The 25390-nt window shown below is 27.8% G+C and overlaps 1 protein-coding gene across 4 annotated transcripts in view; it reads right to left on the bottom strand.

Annotated features, from left to right (window-relative positions):
- Nucleotides 1–25390, bottom strand: part of LOC142331127 (uncharacterized) — a 99009-nt gene that overhangs the window by 51963 nt on the left and 21656 nt on the right. The window contains exon 2 of one of the 4 annotated variants that reach the window (XM_075376816.1): nucleotides 18412–24531. The exons of the other annotated variants lie outside the window; for them this stretch is intronic. Within the exon in view, the coding sequence (XP_075232931.1) occupies nucleotides 24010–24531 (522 nt within the window). The 3' untranslated portion in view covers nucleotides 18412–24009. Of the gene's footprint in view, nucleotides 1–18411; nucleotides 24532–25390 lie in introns of those variants that run through there. 4 annotated transcript variants of the gene reach the window in all.

Raw genomic sequence — 25390 nt, 5'->3', positions numbered from 1 at the left:
TGGGATTGAAACGAAATAATCGGTTAATGTAATAAAATAATTAAGAGAACTCTCAACGAGCGTTCACATTAAAAATCTAAAGCAAAACGCATATTTAAATTGCTAAAGAATCATTATTAATAATTATATAAGGTATCAGTAAACAAATAAACAATAAAAAAAATTGTACTTGCATTCTTTAAGTAGGACAAAGAATTGATTGTTATTCCATGATGCCCAAGCTAAACAAGTAGGCTTAGGCTTATTTCCCGCTTACAATCCTCTAACAACATTATATTATTTTTCAATCTGTTATATTTTTTCTTTAATTATAACTAGAGATAAAATTTTATCGCTTAAGTTTGGTTTGTAAGCGATGTTTTTTTATTGATGGTTTTTTTTCTCCGCACATAGGTCTTCAAGAACCACAAAAATAGTTTCATATAGTTTGTTTCTTTTTCTTCCAGAGGTTTCGGACTGGTTATCTCTTCTTTCTTCAGCTCATCCCTCTCAGTTGAGTTTCTTCTTTTCACCTAAAAAAATTTTACTTGCATTCTTTAAGTAAGACAAAGAATTGATTGTCATTGTATGACGCCCAAGCTAAACAAGTTGGCTTATTTCCCGCTTAAAATGCTCATAACGAGGTTATATTATTTTTCAATCTGTTATTTTTGAATAAGGAACCTTTAATTCAAACATTTTTTTTCAATATTCGTTACGATCTAGATAGTCATTTTCTGAAATGTTGAATTTTTTTAATTTTTCTTCCATCTGTTTAACATCTTGACCTTTGTAATTACACAGATTATTGAAATTTTTTTTTGTTTAGCCTCCGGAATCACCTGCTTGCTTCAAAGGATGACATGAATGAATATAAATAAAGTGTAGTCTTGTACAGTCTCAGGTCGACCGTTCCTGAGATGTGTGGTTAATTGAAACCCAACTACCAAAGATCACCGGTATCCACGATCTAGTATTTAAATTCGTTTACGAGTAACTGCCTTTACTAGAATTTAGATTATAAGGATTATATGTATGAGTGTAAGTGAAGGCTAGTCTTGTACAGTCTCAGGGTGACCATTTGGGAGATGAGTTGTTAATTGAAACCCAACCACAAAAGAACACCGTTATACACGATCTAGTATTCAAATCCGTATAAAAATAACTGACTCTATTAGGACTTGAACGGTGGAATTCTCGACTTCCAAATCAAGTGATTTGCGATGACGAGTTAACTACAAAGCCTAAATAAACAAAATACACAAGTCTAAATAAACAAGCCCACAAAGGTGGGCTTGTTTATTTAGACTCTCTTTTTCCTGTTTAGCCTCCGGTAACTGCCGTTTAGATAGTACTTCAGAGGATGAATGAGGATGATATGTATGAGTGTAAATGAAGTGTAGTCTTGTGTACATTCTCAGTTCGACTATTCCTGAGATGTGTGGTTAATTGAAACCCAACCACCAAAGAACACCGGTACCCACGATCTAGTATTCAAATCCGTGTAAAAATAACTGGCTTTACTAGGACTTGAACGCTAGAACTCTCAGCCTCCAAATCAGCTGATTTGGGAAGACGCGTTCACCACTAGACCAACCCGGTGGGTTTTGTTTATTTAGACTGGATTGGTTCATTCGAACGATGCCTCCATAGAAATTTATTCGTCGTTTTCTTCTTTTTACTTCCAGATCTTCAATTTTTTCGTATATCTCTTTATTTCATCTCAGTCTGTATCCTTCTTGGACCTTAAATCCTTCTTAAAAATCTTCTTTCTATCTTGAATAAATCTTCTATTTTAATTATATTTGTAGTTTCATGTCATACAAGATCCGTGCTATAATGCCTTAACTTCGCATTTTAGAAAGTTCCTATTTAATGTAAATATTTTTTGTTCAAAATTTTAGTTCTGATTTGTGTTTTACGGTCTCAATCACTAGTTTACCTTTCCCGTTTCTAGTAATTAATTCTCAAATATTTTTAAAATGGTCCTATCTTAAATAATTTTTATGCATTACAAATTTTTCTTTTATATAAATACCAATGATAATTGATTAACGATTAAAACAAGCATTTATTTTTAGATTTATATGCTAGATAAACTTCATGTATATAATTAATTCGAATTAAGATCTGTTTTTACAACTCGATAGTCTGCAAGAGATGAAGCATATCACATTACGGCTAATTTCCTTAATTACATAACATTTCTTTGAAGAAATATGGCGTTTAACATTACCGATTCTGAATTATGTACTAATCTTTAATTAAATTTAAAGTACTAAACCAAAATATTGTTTAGTATATCAATTTAAAAAAAAGTTATCTTTTGTCATACTTTTCGACATAAATTAAAAGTCGCAGTTTTTTGAATTAAGCTAAATAATAATACTTTTTTAAAAATAAACAATATTTTTAGAAATATAAGGTGTGCTTGATGAACTTTACATGGAATGAAATTTTATTATGTTAATTTTTTTCTGTCTTAAAAATTTATCGTTTTATACCATAAATGTTTAGTAACATTTCAAGTATAATGGTTTAATTACAGTGGTAATTAAACACGTGTGTTAATTAATAAGTGCATGTATATGAGTTTACAAATAAATTTAATAAAATGTTATTAAACAAGTAGTTAAATATATAATTAGATAAATCTGTTGGTTTTGAAATCGGTTTTCAAATTTTTAAATCAATTATTGACTGTTAATAAGAACATTATCCGAATTAAAAAGATTATATTCAGTTGTCTGATTTTTGTTTATTTGTTTGTTGTTTTTCTCTTTTCTTTTTCTGTTTAGTTGTTAAAACTAGTATGTCAGTTAAATTATTATTTTTCCTAATTAATTTTTTTCTACAATAAATTTAATTTAGAGATTCGAAAATTTGAGTATCATTCATCTGCATCCCGGTCTGCTCACGGGATTTTTTATTTAACTTATCTATTAAAATACTAAATTTTTTCTTATAGCCTTTTGACCCACTTCTTGTAATACAGTTATTTTTGTTATCCTTATAATATTTATTAGTTAGACAATTTTTAATTTTTAAAATAAATGAAAAGTATTTATTTTACTTAGTATATATTAATTTTTTAATCTATACTGTATTCAGTTAGCTTATGGAATGAAAAATAAACAAACGTTGCCTTTGTGTGAGTGAGTTCGTCATGATTTTGATGAGTAATGTCCCTTGCATCAGTACTGATTCACAACGCGGCCATATCTATGTACAATACTACAATCATTACTCGTATATAGTCACCGTATAATTAATTTGTCATATAATAGTCGATGTAATCAAAAGTTTATAATAGTGTTATGCTTTTTCAGTTTTATTAAAATCCTTGATCTTTTCATATGATCACCATTTATTCTCGTTACTTCTTCCTTCAATTTTTATGTTCTGTTATTTATTTATTCTTTACGTTAATATAATACAATTTTTTTAAGTTTACTGGAATGTGAGTGTAGTGTATTCCTAGATTTGTGTATATACGACTTGAGTTATATCATTATTTTGACACCATATTTGATACCGATTCAACTGATCATAGTGCACCATTACTGTTATCCCATCCGAAAAAAGACCGCGAAAAAGCCCTTAAATCGTGCTGAAAAACACACATTTTAAATCCTGACAAAAGCGAATTACAGAGTAATCCAACGGCATTGATTTCGGATGTCCTTAATAAACTGCTAACATAAGTTAGTAGATAATTAACTATTATTAGTTCCAACGCTGGAACTCTCGACTTCCAAACAGCTGATTTGGGAAGACATTTTCACCACTAGACTAAGCCGGTGGGTAGTTGCATAATATCTAGACAACAGTGTACTTTACCGTGGATAAGGTTTCAAATTTTATGATTGTTTTTGGTGTTTAGCAGGATGAAAAAAGCAGTTACACGATCATTCATCGAATAAATTTGTTTATTTTACGACTACTCTAATTAGTTTTACGCCCAATTACAGGTACCTGCTCTCTTTTTTATTTCACGATAAAAAATGAATTTTTTATCTGTGAAAAATGACAAGCGTATTCGGAATTCGAATCCAGAATTTTTAAATGATTTTATTAGAAGAAAAACGATTTGAAAGTTATAATTTTAGATTCTCAGTGCAGCCATTTTTTTACGCATATGTTAATATCGATGGGGATGATACTGTTCGATATAGTACGGGTCAGTCTATGGATTTTAATGTATAATTTATATTATCAATTGATTAATAATTTGAATGTCTTAAAGCTAAACTTGGATTATTTAAACGTGAGGAAATTTAATGTTTAACGTATTAAAAATTAGCCTACCTCTTTAATATATTTAATTAATTATTTAATGGATTTAAATTCTATTCTTCTTTACTCTAAAAAACCTTTGTTATTATTTTTTTCAAATTATCTATTTGATATGTAATTATGTTTATCGAATAAAATACCGGTAACTTTTATAAGTAAATCGATTTAGTTGTGTAAATTGTTTTATGATCAATTGAAGAAATGAGAATTTATACCCAGTTTCCTTTTTAATAAAAAAAGGAGTATTTTTTATTTTGTAATTATGTTATTTTTTATTTTTTTTTTTTTTTTAACGGAATGTTTGTGATAATTCTGCAGAAAAAAACATGGGGATTAGCTTGAGAAGTACTATTTTTATTATTCAATAGGAGTGATAATAGCCATAATCCATTGCTATCCTGTTTTTCTCTATTATTCTTATATAAATTTATCGAACACACCTCATATTTTATGGAAATTATTATAGTAAATAAAAGTTTTATCATAATAAATAACCTGAAACTTAAGAAAATTTTTCTAAATAAAAATAAATATCGTAAAATAACTTGATTTTATTTTTAATATTCTATTACATACATACATTGAAGTATGATACTATGTAATAAATTATTATTTTTAAAATATTTGTACTTCTGTCACTGCAAATAATCATAGAAGATTAATTTTGTTTTATATGAATGTGTTGTAACAAGTGTAATATTAAAACGTTTAAAATAAACTTCCTTCAAGATGTAAATTCTTTTTATTTATAGGTTTTTTGCATTATTTGAAAGTTTTTTAGCAAAAATAGTTAATATTAAATAAATAACATTTATTAATGATTTATAATTTAGTTATTGAATATAAAACTTATTACTCCTTAATTTGATCCCGACTTCAAGAACTTTTATTGATATATAAATTTTGTTGATATTTAATAAAGTGAAAAAAAATATATTTGTTTACTTTTCCCGCGCGTCTACAGAGAATGCTGCCCGTAGAAAAACAAGCAAAAAACGTAAAGAATAAAAATTACAGCTCATGTATTGATAAAAATAAACGCGAAGAAACAACATAAATGAAACTTGTATCGAGAATGAGGTAAGTCTGTTTCTTTTGCAGAATAATATGCATTTTTCTCTACGTTTTTAGCTAATTGTTTCCGTTAATTTCTACGTAAAAATATTTTAAATATTAGAACGATCAGATTATATGCGCTGTAATAATCTAAATTTTAAGTAAAGGTGGCAACGAGCAATGGAAAATATTTTTATATTGTCTGTATGGATTGTGTAACTGTTTTCAAAATTTTCCATTTAAAATGTGAGGGAATATCAAAGGCACTAAAAAAAGATTTCTACTAAATAAGAAAGATTAATTAAATTCATGTTCATATTGTACGGGTACTTCTCTCTCTCTCACTATCTCTCGCTCGCTCTCTCTCCAACAGAAAGAGTTGGAGAGAGAGCGAGGATTTTTTACCTGTCTGGGCTATCGATCCTCTTTATCTGTTTAATCTCTCTTTTCTTTAACTGTGATAAATTGATGAATTTTTGAGTAAACAAGACTTTTTGAAAAATATATAGGAGAGGACAACTCAATGTAATCTTGTATCATGTTTCATTATTTCTTCTCAAAAGAATTTCTAGGATAGTATCTAAACAAAGAATTCTTAATAACTGTTTTAAAACAAATTAGGTTTAATTTTAAGAAAATTTAATAGAATTAAAACAATTTTTTTCTTTCTTTTATATCCGGCTATGAAAGATGGGTAATTTGTGTCACAATCTTGTATGTATGTAATTTTGTGTTACTGTAATGTCATAATGGTTATACTTATTAAAATTATATTTTTTTCATTAAATAGGCTGCTGTACGGATACTTCTCTCTCTCTCTCTCTCTCTATCTCTCACTCACTCTCTCTCATTCTCTCTCTTTGTTATGTTTAACCCAGCCTCCGGAATCCCCGTAAGGTGTTACTTACAGGGAGTATGAATGAGGATTATATGTATGAATGTAAATGAAGTATAGTCTTGTACAGTCTCAGGTCAACCGTTCTTTAGATGTGTGGTTAATTGAAACCCAACCACCACCGTACTTAAAACCAATTACAGTTAACTATGATTGTTCGACGTGGAAACATATGTTATTTCTTCTTATTTAATTGATGTGTTATAATTTGCTTCGTCTTAACTGTTTCTTTACGTAAAAAACATATTGTCTTGTTAGTTCAAAATTATATCCTTTAAAATCAACATTAAAAAACTACTAAAGTTCGACCTAAATTATTGTATAATATGTTTAAAATTAAATATTAATTGTAAAACAATGATCTAGATATCTAAATTAAATATAAGATAAATAAGAAAAATTAATTAAATTCGTTATGTTTGATAAACAGTAAAACTTGAACTTAACAATGGGACAAAAATGATTATTATAAAAATGTATTTAAAAGTATATCGTTTGCTAATTTATCACTGGGTTGTTTGGGCATTTTATTTTTATTAATGTAGAAAATTTTTTTTTTTTTAAATATTATGAATTACAGCTAAAATATACTTTCACCTTTAGTTATATAAACAAATAAGGAATTATATATTTAATTTTATCTTCATAATATTTTAAGTAGTAAATAATTAAGAATATTATAAATTTTACAAAAAGAATAATTTAGTTTACCTTTTACTTAAATTGTAATACAAAATTTAAAGTAACTTATAAAAATATATGAGAAATACATTCAACGTTTGTTTTTATTTTTAAATTAATTTTTTTTTCTACGGATGTATTATAATGTATGTTATACGCGGCCGCAACATGTATCATAACGACAGTCATTATGAAACATATTTTCTTTACGATGCAGGTGTTCAACTGATCAAAAGCCTTTTCAACCACAGACAGATCAGACGCGGGTATTTTTTAATATATCAGCTGTTTTTATACGACTACCCAAAAAGGAATGTAATTTACTTAAGGTCACCGTAGAAGTTCAACGGTTGAGCCTATTTAGATGTATGACCCCGCGTTGAAATCCGTATGTTACCGGGATTGTCATAGGCTACATAAATATGTATATATATATATATATACGTTTGTTTGTTTGTTTGTAACTAAAAGGCCACAAAAAATCATATATATATATATATATATATATATATATATATATATATATATATATATATGAGTCTAAATCGATAATCGATAGTATTTTCAGTATTGATTTATTTGTATCGAAAATAGTTGTGTTTTAAGATCTTCTACGACGTTAAATGAATAAATTTCGGTAGCAAATTTTATTAATTTACTTCCGTAGCAGTGTCTTGTGTGTGTGTATATATATATATATATATATGTTTAAATAAATTTAAAAAGGTTGAAAAAAATTATACTATATAAAAATACTATATACAAAATTGTCACTCGCACGCTCTTTAATTATGCTATATTAGTAATTATTCTATATTAAAGACCAGTGTTTATCAGTGATGCTTTTTTTGGCAGACTTGTTCTTAATTTTTAATATTTATCTTCTCTTGTGTTACATTCATTTTAATCCAATTTAGTACCTAATTAGCAAACGGAGGTTAATTTTAAAGTACACCGATGGGTAACTAACAGGCACGTAGATAGGATTTTTTTTCCGGGGAAAATGATGAAAATCATTTTATATTGAAACGGTGTTTTTATACTTTATTGCATTTGAAAAATACAAAACATATGCTTAGATTTAAGATTTAATGCATCATTCACTACGCAAATAAGTATATAATTTTTTTCATAATCAACATTTATACTTCACATTCACACATTTACACTCCAGAAAAGTTATGAATTATTAGAAAACTAGTCGTCGTTTTTTTTCTCAACATAATATCTAAAACTTCATCAGGATTAACAGTAATATCTCTATGTATCGACAAAGAAACTACCGAACTTAATATTCCGTCCCCCGATTTGTTACGCGCAATCGTTTTGATTCTCTTCATTGTGGAGAACGAGCGTTCATTAGTACGTTTTGTTACCGGAAGCATCGCTAAAACTTGCAAGAGATAATGGATATTCGACAATTATTCTTTATTGCAGCTATCCAGTACTTCAATCGCTTCTAGATTGCATTTAAAATTTAATGACTTTATCTTCTAGCACCAAGTAAGATATTTCGCTTGGAGGAGAAAATCAGAAAATTTATTATAATACATCGCTAATAATTTTTAGTTTATCCACTTTTCATGGACTAGCTGAATCTATCAAAAGAACTTGAAAACTTATTAAAGATTCTTGGAATGCTGCCTAACGCATTTTTTGGAATGCGATAAGCAAGTTTTGCATTTCTGGCTTGCAGAAAATCCCCAGTAATCAATTATTTTTGTTAGTGTTGCGTCAGAGTGAGCGCGGCACTCACACGTCGAGTATCGGCGGGTTTCGGTATATAGGGGTGGATTAATGACTAGGGAGATAATTATATACCAATTTATCTCAAATTTTGTGTGTAATACTTTTGACATGTTATACATTACGAAAATGTAAAATGATAAAAAATGGATTTTTTTGGACCCAGCTTACTAGATTTAACCCCTGAATGATAAAGTCTAATAATTGTCAGGCGATGTGGGCTGCAGCCCCCATCGCCTGATAATTTCGGCGGGGGCTATAGCCTCCTTAGCCCCCTGCTCGCTAAATGCGTGTCTAAGATTCTATGGTACACTTTTGTTAATTATGTCGGATTCTGAGGAAGAAATGTCTTTAACAGCGATCAATATTAAAGAAAAGATAGAACTTATGAGTTATAAACTATTACCACAGAAATGTATTATTTAATGCATCTTTTGAAAAATGTAAAAGAGACAAACTGTCTTTTGTCGTCTCTTTTGTCATTGTCCTTAAACAATGTATTCTATCATCAATAATCCCAATATTTTCTTAGCCGTAGAAAAAATGCGGTATGCAACTCTCTATAATAGCCAATAATGCACTTGCGAAGTTTACGATACTTGCCAAGGCTGGTCTCGTAATTTACTTCGCAAGAGTGCATCAATGGATATAATTATAGGTTAGTTGAATAATGTATTATATTATAATGAGTAACTAAAGTAAAATTTATTAATACGGGAAATTGGCTACTTTTCAATATAACGCTTTAATAGAATCTATTTAAATTTATTTAAATATTTCAATAAGTGTAATGCATAATTTATGATAAATGCAATTAAAAAAACATATATAATAATAAAGAAAAGATTAGTTAAAAAACAAAAATATAATCATCTTTATTAATTATACTTGTGTATGAATAGTAGGTTTTAGACGTCGTCTGACTATTTAGAAGATGTATAATAAACTTTATAAACTTGTTTCAGTTAATTAAAGAAAAAGTGGAATACTAATTTGATTAAATTATTATACATTATCATTTCGCTGATTTTTTAGGATAATAAAAATAGTGAAAGGAGAAATTGAAAAAAAACCCTAAATCAATGGTATTATTCAGATAGAAATATTTTTTTCCAGGATAAAAGATGTTTACTGATACTTTTATAAGTGACATATTTTTTTTTCATCACAAGAATTAGTTATAAAATGAACATCCTTACGCCTAAATGAAATAACTCTGTGTCCTTAATCTCAGATGATGATGATGAAAGAATAATTAATAATAAAAAAAAAAAAAATATGTATAGTTGAGTCCTGCATATAAAGTAAAACAGCATAAAGTTTTAAAATGAAATCTGTGGAGTAATATGAAAATTATTAGATTAAAAAAATATATTCATCTCATCGACCTTTGTAACCGGTAATTAAAAAAAATTGTTTTAGAATCTATAAAAATATACGTAAATGAATTAGAAATTCATGTAAAGATCAGCAGAGAAGAGAATGCACTGGAAAGTAAAAGATTGAGGTGTAACAATTAACTAAAAAAAAAAAATCTTTAAAAATCTTTATTGAGTATTAAACATTATATTCGTTCATATTATTTTATTAAGAACTAATTAAGACAAGGATCAGTTGTACTGAAATTATATTATTAAAAAAAAACCTGACAACACAATTGAAGGAATTTTCCGTCACGCGGCTAAAGCCGCGTTCCGGGAAAATCCTACAACTGTTGATTGTTTCTGATGCACGGTTTACTCACAGAAATACACAATTATTAAAATGTAATATTTTTCGTTTATTTAATTCAATGATTCTAACTAAAGCGTGCGCACATACTGTATTTAATTCGCTCGGGTGTAGCGGTACCAGCGGCGACGGTCGGCATTTACTAAACTAATGTAATTTTACAACTTACACAGAACAAATTTTGTTTGTACGGTCGACAGACCAGTGTAGTCGCGAGGCTTAACGCATCAGGTACCGAGTCAACCGGGCGATCTAGTTTGAAACCCGGCCAGACTGAATTACTTTTTTACACTTTAAATATTACTCATTTATTTAATTGTACCGATCACCTGTGAGTCACAACATACCAGCAAAAGCTTTTTTTGCAGATATTGTTATTTTTTAATTATTAACAGATGTGCCTAAGAAAAATATAACCTTTATTAGGCGGAATCTCGAGAAACTGAGGGTGATCTTGCTCTACAGCTTCACCTCCTTGACCTTTTAAGTTGAAAATTTAATGGTATCAAGTAATCTGACCAAGTTTGATCAAAATCGGTCCAGTAGTTCTGGAGATATAAGGTGATTATACTTATGTTATTATATTCGGCTGTCACTGAACACACGTACATATGAACGTGTGTACATACTAATATCCGTACATACGGATAATTTCCATCCGGTTTTTTGTGTTCTTCAGGTGTCAAAACGTCAAGATCCGGTGAAAACCGCATATGCCCAAACTGGACCGATTACAATATTTTCTCTTTTAGAGCTATAGATTTGCTGTAGCGCTATGTTGACGGGAAAGTAAAATTATGTATTAAAAATAAAATTATACCTAAAATTATCTATAACAAAGAACAATTACTCCAATAAATACGTACTTAATATACGTTAAACTATAGACGTTTAATAACTTTATTAATAAAACTGGTATCATGTAGAATACATTTTCTTGTTTTAGAATAATTAACAGATTACGGTAAAAAAATCTTTACCCCCTCAGTTATGGGCCCTGTTCTGTACTCCAACATCACTGCAGACCTTCCGATTGCAGACATCATTGTTGTTTCTTTTGCAACACAGCTATTCTAGCTGTGGTTTTCGACCGAACTGTAGCTTCAACTATTCTGCAGTCTGGGTTAAACCAAATCAACAGGTGGCTAGAAAGGTGGAAGATAAGGATTAACCAAGCGAAGTCGAGTCACGTGACATTCGCTATGAGGAGAGGAGATTGTCCGCCGTGAACCTAGATGGCGTTTTAATCCCGCATACCGAAAGAGTAAGGTACCTAGCCCTTCACCTGGATCTTTGCTTAACATAGAAGGTTCATGTACAGAAAAAAAGGAAGCAATTAAACATCAAGCTTAAGAAAATGTACTGGTTGCTGGGCAGAAATTCCCAGTTATCATTATCCAGTAAGATTTTATTATATTCAGCAGTCCTGAAACCGATTTGAACTCATAGAATTGAATAAATTAAAATTCCATTTACCAACAATTTTAAAAATTTATATCCGAGTTCTTTCGGAGCCGTTACTCCATCATCATGAATTTTCCATAAGATGTTAATTCAAATTCAAATGTGTAATCATATTTAAATTAGAAATTGTTACGTTCATAATAGTCGGTCGTCAACAAATAAAATTAATCTGTACGTCAATAAGATTGTAATGTCATGTCCGAAAGATGTTTACGATAATAGTATCGATAAGATAATAGTATAAACTATTATAGATAATAGTCGTAAACATCATACGGACATGACGTTAAAGTCTTATTGACGTAGAAATTAATTTTATTTCTTGACGACCGACTATTATGAACGTAACAATATTTAATTTAAATACGATTATACATTTGAATTTGAATTAACATCTTATGGGAAATCTCTGATGATGGAGTAACGGCTCCGAAAGTACTTGGATATATATTTTTAAAATTTTTGGTAAGCGGAACTTTATACAACTGTATTAATACCAACGGTACCAAATGCTTAATAAATTATGAAATTGAACTATGGGGAACAACAAGCAAGAGCAACGTTGAAATTTTGCTGTTGTTCCAGATCAAGTAAGTGAGATGTATCGCAGGGGCATGCCTTTGTTTGCGAAAATAGTGAGATCCATGAATATTTTGGATTACGCCGCGTCCGGGAAGAAATAAAACAATTCCGTTCTATATATGAACTGCGCGTGAACAACCATCTGAACCACTTGGCCATGAACTTGATAACGGAAAATTTGTTTATAAAAGTTTGGGATCAATATCTCTAGCTGGTGGGGGTAGATAGTTTTTTGGGGTCAACTTTCTCAAAACTTAACAAACGTAACCCCATTTTATATTAAGTTCAGTACGTGCGTAAAGTCTTATTTTCATTTAAGAAACAGAATTGCCTCAAAATTCTCTCCCTTCCCCAAAAATAAAAAAATAACTATCTTTTATCTATTGCATATTTTTTTTAAGCAATTTTGTTTTATGTATTCCGAATCGTAGTAGTAGTAATAGTGCAGCTGGCCTCTAAAAAATACTTTGGGGGCAATACTGGAAGTAAGGGAACCAATCAAAGTTTAAAAAATACTTTGGGGGCAATACTGGAAGTAGGGGAACCAATCAAAGTTTAAAAATATAGATGTTTTTTAATTTAATCTTTTTTTGTTGTTTATTTAAACTTTAATAATAATATTACTATAAAATTTCATCATAATTCACCCCGCACTACAAAAAAAGAAATCTTTTAGTGGAATTTTTTTCTACCATTAAACATAGTAAGCGTAGAAATACCAAAAAAATTCTCTTGGTTAGCACAAAAAAATATCGATTTTTAAAACTTTTTAAACTACTCATATTTTTGGTTTATTTAATCATACATTGATAATTTTTCAATAAAACTTCATCATAAATTACGTCCACCCCCACAAAATAAATCTTAGGTAACTTTTTTCACGTATAATTATTTTTCCATTGTACAAGAATAAATAACCAATGCCAGGAAAGTACTACATCTTTGTTGTCACTTTTTTTGTGTTATCGTTTGAAAAGTTATTTAAGTGTTCCATACTTTATTCACACACACACACTCGCGTGCGCGCGCGCAGTCAAACAGAGAGAGAGAGAGAGAGAGAGAGAGAGACACACACACACTCATACGATTTTTTTTCTAATGAAATCGAACAGATCACATTTATTTATTTTCTTTCTTATTTATTTACCCAAACTGTATAAATAAGATAATTAATTTTGTTAAAATTAGTTTCTTTATCACTGAAATTTTAGTTTATTTTATTATTTACTATTTGTTTTAAATTGTTTATCTTAAAAAGAATAGGTAACAAAAATATAAATATATTTTTACTAAGTATGTAGAGAAAGCTAAAAATTAACTTATGTTAAAAGTTTTTGAATGCAAAATTTATTTTTACATCCATTGTTTCGGAATAGGCTTAAGTAGAAAGGATTTAGCAGGATGTTAAAATAAAAAAAAATAGCTAGTTTATAATTCAGTAAGCGAACTGTATACACTTTTGCAATTTTAATATATTTCTTGTTTTTATTAAATTGCGTCCACATAAACCGTTCTTACACCGCTGTTAATGATTTTTTTTTTGATTTTTCATTTAATTTATTTTAAACATTTTTTACCTGTCTGGTCTATCTATCCTTTTTATTTTTTTAATATTTCTTTTCTTTAACTTTAATAAATTGATGAATTTTTGAGTAAACAAGACTTTTTGAAAAATATATAGGAGAGGACAACTCTATGTAATCTTGTGTCATGTTTCATAATTTCTTCTCAAAAGAATTTCTTGGATAGTATCTAAACAAAGAATTCTTAATAACTATTTTAAAACAAATTAGGTTTAACTTTAAGAAAATTTTATAGAATTTAAACATTTTTTTTCTTTCTTTTTTAACCGACTACGAAAGATGGGTAATTTGTGTCACAATATTGTATGTATACTAAATAAGAAAGATTAATTAAATTCAGGTTCATGTTGTACGGGTACTTCTCTCTCTCTCACACTCTCTCGCTCACTCTCTCTGTTATGTTTAACCCAGCCTCCGGAATCTCCAAAAGGTATTACTTCAGATAATGAATGAGGAATATATGTATGAATGTAAATGAAGTGTACCCTTGTACAGTCTCAGGTCAACCGTTCTTTAGATGTGTGGTTAATTGAAACCCAACCACCACCTTACTTAAAACCAATTACAGTTAACTATTATTGTTCGACGTGGAAACATATGTTATTTCTTCTTATTTAATTGATGTGTTATAATTTGCTTCGTCTTAATTGTTTCTTTACGTAAAAAACATATTGTCTTGTTAGTTCAAAATTATATCCTTTAAAATCAACATTAAAAAACTACTAAAGTTCGACCTAAATTATTGTATAATATGTTTAAAATTAAATATTAATTGTAAAACTGATCTAGATATCTAAATTAAATATTATATAACTACGTGAATATTTGTATATTTACTGATGATCCGGCATGGTGCGATGAATTAGCTTCTCAATAGTCCGACTGGCATGATTAGAACAATGTTTTACAAGGATTTTTGAAAAGTATAGTAATTTATCAAACTCAATCGAGATTCGAAACCAAAACCTTTTAAATTAAAGATACACGCGCTACCGGTTCCCCATGGAAATATTAACAAGGTATTAAACGAAACCTTTCAAATCCAAGAATAAAATGGTTACGTGTTTATTTAATTTGCTTTCTATATGATTATGATACAGAACTTTTTTCTCAGTCATATGAATGAGATAGGTCTAATGCCATTAAAAAATAAACATTTGAAAAAGATTTTTAAGAAAATATAATTTAATATTCGTGAACCCCTTTTAGTAATTCCCGGCGTAAAAAAATTCCTACTTCTTCTTTTATATAATGCCGTTTTCCATGACGGAATTTTAGTTCTTTGTCTCTCATCCGGAAGGTTCTGGGTTCGAATCCCTGTAAGGTTTGGCAATTTTGGTGCAATTCAGTACATTATTAAAAATAAGTGCGTGTAATAACTGTAAATTGGGCGCTTAAACGGTTTAGTTACCGTAGTTAATAAATAAATAAATATATTTTGTTTATCTTAAGAAGTATAATTTATTTATATATTAACTTACTAAAATACGTGATTTTTTCCGTATTGCTATCACGTTATATAGCTGTATAGTTATAGCGCTATATGACGGGAAGCGCTATAGCTATGCTATAACTCTATTTAGACGAGCTATGTAGAAGGGAAAGTATTGTACCATTTGGGCATATGCGGTTTTCACCGGATCTTGACTTTTAAATCCAAAGAAACCTAAAAAACCGGATGGAAATTTTCGAATGTTAATGTTCGTATGTACGTGTATATGTATTCGGTGTTGGCCTCTAAATCACCCTACATATCCAGAACTACTGGATTTTGACCAAACTTGGTCAAATTACTTCTTTATATTGGGCATTGATGCCATTAAATTTTCAACTTAAAAGCTCAAGGTGGTAAGGCTGTAGAGAAAGGACACTTTCAGTATCTCCAGAGTTTGCCTAATTTAAGTCATGTTTTTCTTAGGCACATTTTTTAACGAAAAAAATAAAAATATCTGCAATAAAATATTTTTAGAAAATCCCACCCACACCCCCAAAAACTACAGTTGTAGTCGTCTCCTATGTTGTGGCGTCACTGGTGAGTGATAGAAATAAATAAATGAATAAAGTGTAAAAAAGCAACTCGATCTGGCCGGTTGACTCGGAACCTGGTGCGTTAAGTATCGCCACTACACCAGTCTGCCAGCCGTCATGCGAAATTTGTTCTATATAAGATTTAAAATTACATGAGTTTAGTTAGTGCCAACTGTCGCCGCTGGTACCACCACACCCGCGCGAATTAAATGAACAAAAAATATTATATATATATATATATATATATATATATATATATATATATAAATGATAAATATTCTAAATTAAGCCTTGCATCAGAAACAAACCATAGTTGTCAACTTTTTTTAAATTTAAATTCAATTAATTAGTTTATTTAAATAAATATATATAAAATTAATTATTTAAATACAAAATAACAGTTATTCTCCCTAGTAAAGTGGAGTTAGTATTTAGTTAATGAGTCGTTTCCTGCTTTAAACATAGCATTAATTTGTTGCATTACAAAAGCTCTCTCAGTCGTTCTTACTCCTCGCTTTTTTCTACGAGAGTAATGATTTTAATTAAGCGACCACCCAAAAGTAAGGTGTAAATTATACTGCCGTATATAAAATAGATTTTGGTAGCTAGGAATATTAATAATTAGTAATACATTCGGGTCAATGAAGTACGTAATGCAACCGCGATATATGTATAAATTTTTTCAAATTAACCTAACGTGAGATGCTTGATGTTTTTTAGAGTAGCTTCGCTATTTTCAGGATTGATTGTCTCCAGTCAGGTCACCTATAACCGTTCTAATAAATCAATAAAAAAAAAATATATATATATATATATATATACCCGTACATTTTTCTTTCTTTCGTTGTTCCTTCCAAAAACTACTTATACATAAAAACGATAAGACATAAAACTGATATGATTATGCTAAATGACGTCAGTACAACTAGAAATTAAATAAACATTTATCCCAGATGTTTATATTAATTAAAAATTTTTATTAATATTTTACATTTTCTAACAATTAGTGACGTCAACTATCATTTCCGCTATTTATATTTGTCCCACGCTACCTTTCAAATAATATTCGTTTTAATTTAAAATCTAAGATTTTTATGCAATATTGAAGATATACACTTGTAGAAAATACACATAGTAAAATTAGCGTAAATTTTGTATCCTTTTAAATATATTGTCAACAATTACCCAATATTTTTTTAAAAATTTGCAGTTTCATCATTTTCAGTTTTTGTTATAATGTTCTATAGCTACAACACAATTAAAGAAATACAGTAGGCAGCGTTAAGTGATTTATATTAATTATATTCCGTTCTTGATCTTTTTTTTAATCCTGGAATAGAATTGAAATAACGACATACACTTCATTGTTTCAGAAGTTTCCATTGTATTTCACAGTTGTACTGCTGTGACAAAAATAATGAAACACAGGATCGAAAACTTTTAAGTTTTGGGCGATCAGAGATTCTCACTGATTCATTCCTAACTAATTTTCCTCTGAAATAGCTAGAATACTAAAGTATAGCGTAGTTATAATTAAAAACGTGTATAGGAAAGTAAGCAAAACTTTGTTTTGATTAACAATTCCTAAGGAGTTTAAAAAAGGTAATCCTTAACCCTGCCGGCCTCCGTGGCGCGAGTGGTAGCATCTCGGCCTTTCAGCCGGAGGTCTCGGGTCCGAATCCCGGACAGGCATGGCATTTTTTTCACACACGGAAAAAAATCTCATTCTCTGCGGAATGAATTGCTTGACTGTGGACCCGGAGGTAAAACAAACAAAAGAAAAAAAATCCCTAACCATAAAAAAATAACTATTTAAGAAGAATTAACTATTAAAGAAGCTTAAATTAATTATTTAAGAAGAAGGTTATTTCACCATACATATGTAGATATATATATGTGACAATATTTTTATCAAGAAAAATATATACTTTTACATAAAATCATGTTTATTTATATAAATGTACACTTTATTTATACTATTATATTAATATAAAATGTTATTACATTAAATTTCAAAAAGGAAGTTTTACGTATAAATGAGTATAAAAAAATTAAAATGTTAATCAATATGAAATAAAAGCACTTCTCATTACATGAATAAATTTTTAATTGAATATAACAATCATAATTTTTTTTTATTTAAAGATTTTTTAGAAGTTTTTACTTATAAATTATATAATATTATAATTCTGTTACAATATGAACGTAAAATACACTGAGATTTTTTTTATCTTATAGATTTAATTACATTTTCTTATTTGTCGTTATTAAAAATAAAAGATTTTTTTATAATTCTGAATGAATTAATGTAATTAATATTAACTGAAAAAATAAGTTATTTTATTATTATATATAAATCTATTTAAGCTCATATACTAATACGTATTTTAATACATTTTTTCATTTACATATATTTCTTATTTTAATACAATGATAAAATAATACTATTTAAAAACATAAGCTCTCATATTACAAGCTCTAAATTCTTTTTTTTTTTTTTAAATAGTTACAATAATGCTTTTTTTTATTATTATTTAAAATGTAATTTTTTTAAGTATTCAACCAAAATTAAGCTCGTTATGTTAGTATATTTTATTTTAAATATATTTAAAGATTTTTTTCAGTTAAGTCGTATGTTAAATGTCAATTGTCAGTTCGAATACGTATACAAAATCATTAGTTACCGCATTCGGCCAATCTTATTACATTTTCTTTCCTCATTTGACCGATAGAAATATGTTTTTAATATTTTAAATATTTTTATATTATGATAAGTTTACCCTATATTACTTGAATATTACAAATATCAATAGTTATCCTTTTTATAAAGGTTTTCCTTTTTATATTTTAATCGTTTAAGAGAAAGTACGCTACATCTTATAATTTTTAAACGTATTATGTTGATGTAGTGCGTTTCATATATTATTTACTTATGTTGTACTCTGCAGTGTCAGTTCAGTGTTTTTATGAATCACGAGATGTGTAATTTGATATTATAAGTAAAAATTAATAATCGGTTACTTTAGGTTAACAATATTTTTTTTAAAAATATGAAAAATTTATGAAAGTGTAAGCGTAATAATTAATTTTTGTATTAATAAATGATTAAGTAGTTATGTAATTTATTCATCGATTTTTGAATATATTTAATTTCCTTTCCGCTGGTAAATTGCAGATGACAAAGAAATCTTTGATGTTTTTATGTGTTTTTTAAATGAAAATTATATTTCCTCTCGATTTATGATGACTTTAAGAATAGATAGTATTTCCATGAATACTGTTAGTATATTATAGTAATATATTAAATTAGTATATTATAATGATTTATAGCAATATATAATTATATATAGTAATTCCAGTAATGCTGTTAACGTTTCGGCAATTTTTTATGAACACGGTAAAAATATCTCGTTGTGATTCAAATGCCTTATAAATAACATAACATTTAGGTTGGATGGAATTAGCCTAATAAATTTCTGTACTTTTTTGTTACGTATGTCTTGCTCGTTTAATCCTATATACCCTGACATTAACAACTGTAAAAACTGAAACATCCTTAATGTATGTATTTACTACATATTTCGTTGTATAGATAGCCAATAATTTCAGGCTGATTATTAATTAAATTTTAAGATTAGAAATTGGTTATATGTATATATATTATTTTTATTTTTAATATAGTTATGTGACATATTTTTTATATGAACTTCAATATGTTTTTAAATTAACTTTATAATTATTTTACTTTTATTAATTTTGTACTCGATTTGATGTGTTTTTTATTTCATTTGGAATTTCCTCTTATTTTTGTTAATTAATTGAATTTTTCCTAGGTATTAAAATTATTAATTTATTTGTTAAAATTTAATACTTTTTGTAATATTTAATTTTTTCTTAATTTTAATGTTTTACAAAGTAAAATTATTTGAAAAGTAAGAGTAAAATAAAGTAAAATTATGAATATTTGTTTAAGTATATATAATTAGTTAGATCACTTGTTCAGTATCTGCTATAAAAATGTATTTTTTTTTGTATGTAAAACCTTACATAACCAATATCTATTGACCGAATTTAATAAAGAAAAAAAGCCCATAAAATATCATTAAAAATAATTTTAAAAGATCGATTTATTTTTATTAAGAATATTAAAAAGGAATTTTTTTTGGGGGAAAATGTACTGATTTCTTCTGGATGAATTTACATATTTTATTTCTATTTGCCAGCTACGTCATACCAAAATAAAATAATTATATAAACTGAATTACATAAACAATAATTAAAATTTGATTGGATTTTCCGTTATACTTTATATTAGATACTATTTCTCAATAAGGCGGAAAGAACAATTTTAAAAATCATTCTGTTATTTTACACGATTAATTATAATACATTTTTTAAATTTTTTATCGTTTTGGAAAACATATTCCCGATAAATTCTTTTAATCATATCTAGCATTAATTAATTATCAGTAAAAAACAACATTTTGATTTTTATGGTTTTATTTCTATAATTCGTGAATTACGGGTGATAATTAATTTTATCTGTAAACTGGGTTACTTACTCTAATTTTTTACTTATAATTATGGTATTTATCTTGTATAAAATAATTAAGATTCGATTCTAAGCTGATTATTCAACAAGTATTGGTGCAAACTCACCTTTTTAAATCTATATCAGGTCCTTTTAAGATATCTAACGGTTTATAAATTGTTATATGTGTAATATCGGATGGTTTTTACACGGATGATTTTTTTTTAACGGTAATTTTGTGTTATATCATCGATTCTTATGGTAAAGTAAAAAATCAATACGAAATTACTACCGCGTGAATCGACTATAAGTTTTGCATCGTATAATACTGCGTCGTTAATGAAATTATAGTTTATCACCGACGATATCCTGAACAGGTATCCTGTTACAGATGTTACAGGATATCTAATATATCCCGTTCCTCCATCCAGAATTCCGACTTCAAATGCCGATTTGTCTGGATCATCATTCCTCCTTCATCTTCTAATTCATAATTCGGTACACTAAACCTGTTTAAATATTAACCAAACTCGTTTAGGTCGAACAGAGTCTGAGTAGTAGCTTTTTTGCCTTTTTATAAATATTAATATCGGGGAATATTTAAGCGTTATTTATGTTCAGTAATGTAATATTCAAAACTTTAAAAAAAATATAAAAATTCTAGTACTGTAATTTGTAACAAATATATATATATAATAATAATAATAAAAATAGTTATATTTTCTAATAATCTAACTATGGGAGTATATATAAACAGAGGAATTAACCGCTCTTTAGAACCAATGACAGAAGAATAATTTTTTGTGCTTTGATATTTGATTTCCCTTCCAAATGAAATAAAATTCTTATAAATGTGTTTAATTTGGGAGTTAATTTCTTTTCTTTTATTGCAATTTAATAAGTAGTATCGATTTTTTTATTAATCTATTTAAATTTGCTATTCGTTTATACTACATGTAATATTGTTATTTATTTATTTATAATTTAGATGTACAATTGTACAAAAAATCAGAATCTATTGAGAAAAATTTTTTTTTTATAAAGATATTTATCACGTGAATTAAATAATATACAAATCAATTAGCTCATTGTTACTTATATCAGTTTATATTGTCAATTGTTTAATGTTAAAAAAAAACTTATATAATTAGAATGAACAAATAAAAATTAATCTATTGCCCTTCAGGGGTTTTTTATGTTTCCTTCTTTTAATAATTAACTAATTCACAATTTTTCTAATAATTTAATGATTATAAAATGTTTTTATTTATAATTGTTTAATATTAGTTTTAAGTAATAATTTAAATGTCTTTATTTTTTTAATTTACCGATAAAGTATGATTACTGGAAGATTTGAAATTAATAAAATTTAATGGTTTTTTCGAAACACAGAAACCTCAAGCGTTAATGGGATATTAAAATGAGTATAAAATTAAAGACAAATAATGATGAAATCATTCATTTTCTATATGATCTTAGGGTAATCGAAATTTCCTTCTTTAGAGAATTAACTGAAGCTCTTTTTTTTACAAAAGCGGGTCATTCATTGGTCACTGAAAAGAAATGCAAGCTTCAGGCTAATGAAATATAAAGAATTGCTCATAATTAAATCAAATAAGGGAATCGTAAGATATCACAATCAGATTTTAACAAAGCAGCTGTAACCCATCTGATAAAACGATCGATTATTTTAATCGATAAAAAAAGCACATTAGAAAGGATACCGGAAAGGAGGGCATCCCTGAAGGTTTGTAATTATTTAGCATATAGAAGAAGGGTCACAGGGAAACCACAAAAGAGATGATAATTATAGTTGTTTAAAGATAGTTTCCTTGAAAAGATACTTTATTATTTTTTTTTATTTTTGTATTGTTTATTTGTGATTTCTTAGCGTGCATGACCATAGTTTTTTTTTACTGAAAAAAAACTCGCATGCATTAAGGTTAATTTAACTGATGAATTATTTTATAAGGAGTTAAGTATTGATAATTATTTATAAAACGGATACTGTTATGTATTTTTATTCTCTTTGTCCATTATAAAAATTGATTCGTATAGGTTTCAAGAACTGTTTCTATCTTGTTAAGATAGTTTCGTCTTTTTCATTCGTTAACCCTGAGCTTGTTTGTGACAAAAATCCGATTGTATCAAGCAGTTTTTCGCTATAAAATAGAATTTTTTTTAAAAATTCCATGGAAAAATCTGAGAAAGATTCTAAATTACAAACCTATCAAATCCCATTTTTATGTTAGACTGCTTGAATAGGTTTCTTGTTTTACTGGACGAGGACTATTCCAGACAGAGTCCTGTTTACTGTCGGTCTAATGATTAATCGTATCCTTTTAAATAATTTTCTAGAAACTGTACTCTTTGTCATTATCAATACAAAGTCCTTGAGTGAAAGAAAAACGTTCATATCTACAGGAAGTTATCTTTGGGGTTGTTAGTAAATGTTTAAAACTAGTTGGAAATGTTTTGATTTTCGTTACAGATACAGAGTTGTAAACAGGCTCAATTAATTTCTTTGGAAATTTACAAAGAGCTTTATAACTGATGTGCCGGTGTCCTGCCTTCTGTGTGTACTCCGTTTCATGATAATAGCGGTACTATTCATACTTATAAAAATTCTGAACAAATAATTTGTTTTTATTTGATAAGAAAAATTTTTTTGATGTTTTATCAAATCTTAATGAATATATATTACTGTTAAACGATTAAGGAAAATAGATAACATATGGTAAAAAGGACAAAAAATTAATATAATTAAGTTTTTAAAAATGTCCTTTACATTGATAAATCATACAAACTACATTTTACGGTTTATGATGTAATTTTGCTCTGAATCCAAGACGCTTGATTATAAACTGGATGTAGTTTATGAGTTTTGAAAAAGGTTTTTTTGAAGAAGAGTACAGTAATTGGAAGAGAAGGATGGACAGAATGAAAAATAAGAACATTTTGAATAAAATAAAAGGGACAGAATTTGATGATTAGGAAAATAAAATATCTTTATTAGAATGTATTCTTTGTAAAAGTAATATTCAATGAAGGATCGTAGAAGGAAAAGTAGAATTAGATTGAGAAAGAACAGTGGGGATGCAAACCGACTTTAGGAAAGGAAAGCTATGAAGAAATAAAGGTTCGAGAAATATTTAATCGAAAATCAAATTAAAAAAAGTGAATTTTTTTTTTCTAAAATGTGAAATTAATTGGTAGTGTTATTTCTATCGTAATAAATGCCTTGTAAGTAAAAGATGATCAAATTTGGTTACTGAGAATAGTATTATTATAATAAAACATGATATTATTTATGTTGAAATGGACTTTACTGTTATAAATTACCGATTTATATATTTGTAAAATAATATTATTTACGTTTTTTTTTCTGAATTTTTAAATGAAGACAGTGTATTTTTTTAAATTTATATTATTTATTATCAAAGTAGATCAAGATCGGCAAAAGAATGGACCCTGATCGCCGGAGTCTGATCATCTCTCCGGACAAATAGTTTACCGTTTCTAAACCAACAATATTTATACCCGCGATCGATCGCGTTTCTTTTGGTTTCATACAATAATTTCTTATAATAACGTGTTAAATGTTCGTTTATGTAAATCGGTTTCCTCGGTATATCAGGATAAAAATCGCAGGATGTTAATCGGACACGTCTTGACGCTTCCATTATCGCATCGCGTAGCTGTCTGTTTGAAAATTGTATAACCAATGGTCTTATACGGCCCGGTACACCTCTAATACGATGGACTGCTTGTATATCGGATTTCATGATCGGAATTCGCAACAAGTTGCTCAACTTGCCTATTAAAGTCGGCACGTCTTCATCTTCTCTTTCTGGTAGGTCATTAATCTGTACGTTTCTATTCCTGTTAAACTGCAACATATCCTCCAGGGTCGTACGAAGGTCATTCACCTCTCTTCGTAACAGTGTGTCGTTCTGTCCCTGCGAAAAATCTTTACTCTAAGTTATACAGCCAATTTTAAAATTCAGTACTTTAATATTATTTATATTACTTTTTTAACTGTAACCCCATTTTTATTATTAATTTAAAATTATTATAGTCTTATTATTATTATTATTATTATTATTATTATTACTACTATTATTATTATCGTTATTAATTATTATTACTTTTAATGTTTATTTTGAATTAAAATATATCCTTCAGAAAATTTATAACGAATCGGCATCCAACTTTTCGAAATCGTATTATAGTAGCCGCTAATGACCTTTCTAGTCGATACGACTAAAAATATAGAGGTTTAAAACGTATAAAATAAACGTAAGGTTTATTGCAATTTAACGAAATAAAACGTTTACAGAAATAAAATTTTTGTTATTAAATTAAGAAAATTAAAATTATTATAAAAATAAATTTAACATATTTCAGTTTGAAATTTTTTATTATTTGGTATTTTCATTAAATACAGTTCATAATGCATTTTTTTAAATATATATTATTTGTCCTTTTTTGTATGCACTTTATGAGGTATGAATTACCGTCCTCATTAGCCACAAATAAAATGAGCCATTAAATCGAGGTGAAGTCGCACCGAGCTATTTTTCTTCGGCTTCTGCCGATATTATTTTATCCTTACTTTAACTTTACAATTTCCCGGATGTTACTACAGGTGTTTCTTGCGTATATTCTAGATTAGTACGCGATTTTGTGGAACTATCAGATCGCAAGGTACACAATTCACCGATTTTTCCAAGGTCCTTTACGTAAAATTAACCGAATTTTAAATTATAAACTACATTTATATGTTCTTATGTTTCTTATTCTTTGCAAGAAATATTT

The sequence above is a fragment of the Lycorma delicatula genome, chromosome 10, assembly GCF_047948215.1.
Source record: "Lycorma delicatula isolate Av1 chromosome 10, ASM4794821v1, whole genome shotgun sequence".
NCBI lineage: Eukaryota > Metazoa > Arthropoda > Insecta > Hemiptera > Fulgoridae > Lycorma > Lycorma delicatula.
This window is presented reverse-complemented; position numbering and strand designations above follow the sequence as displayed.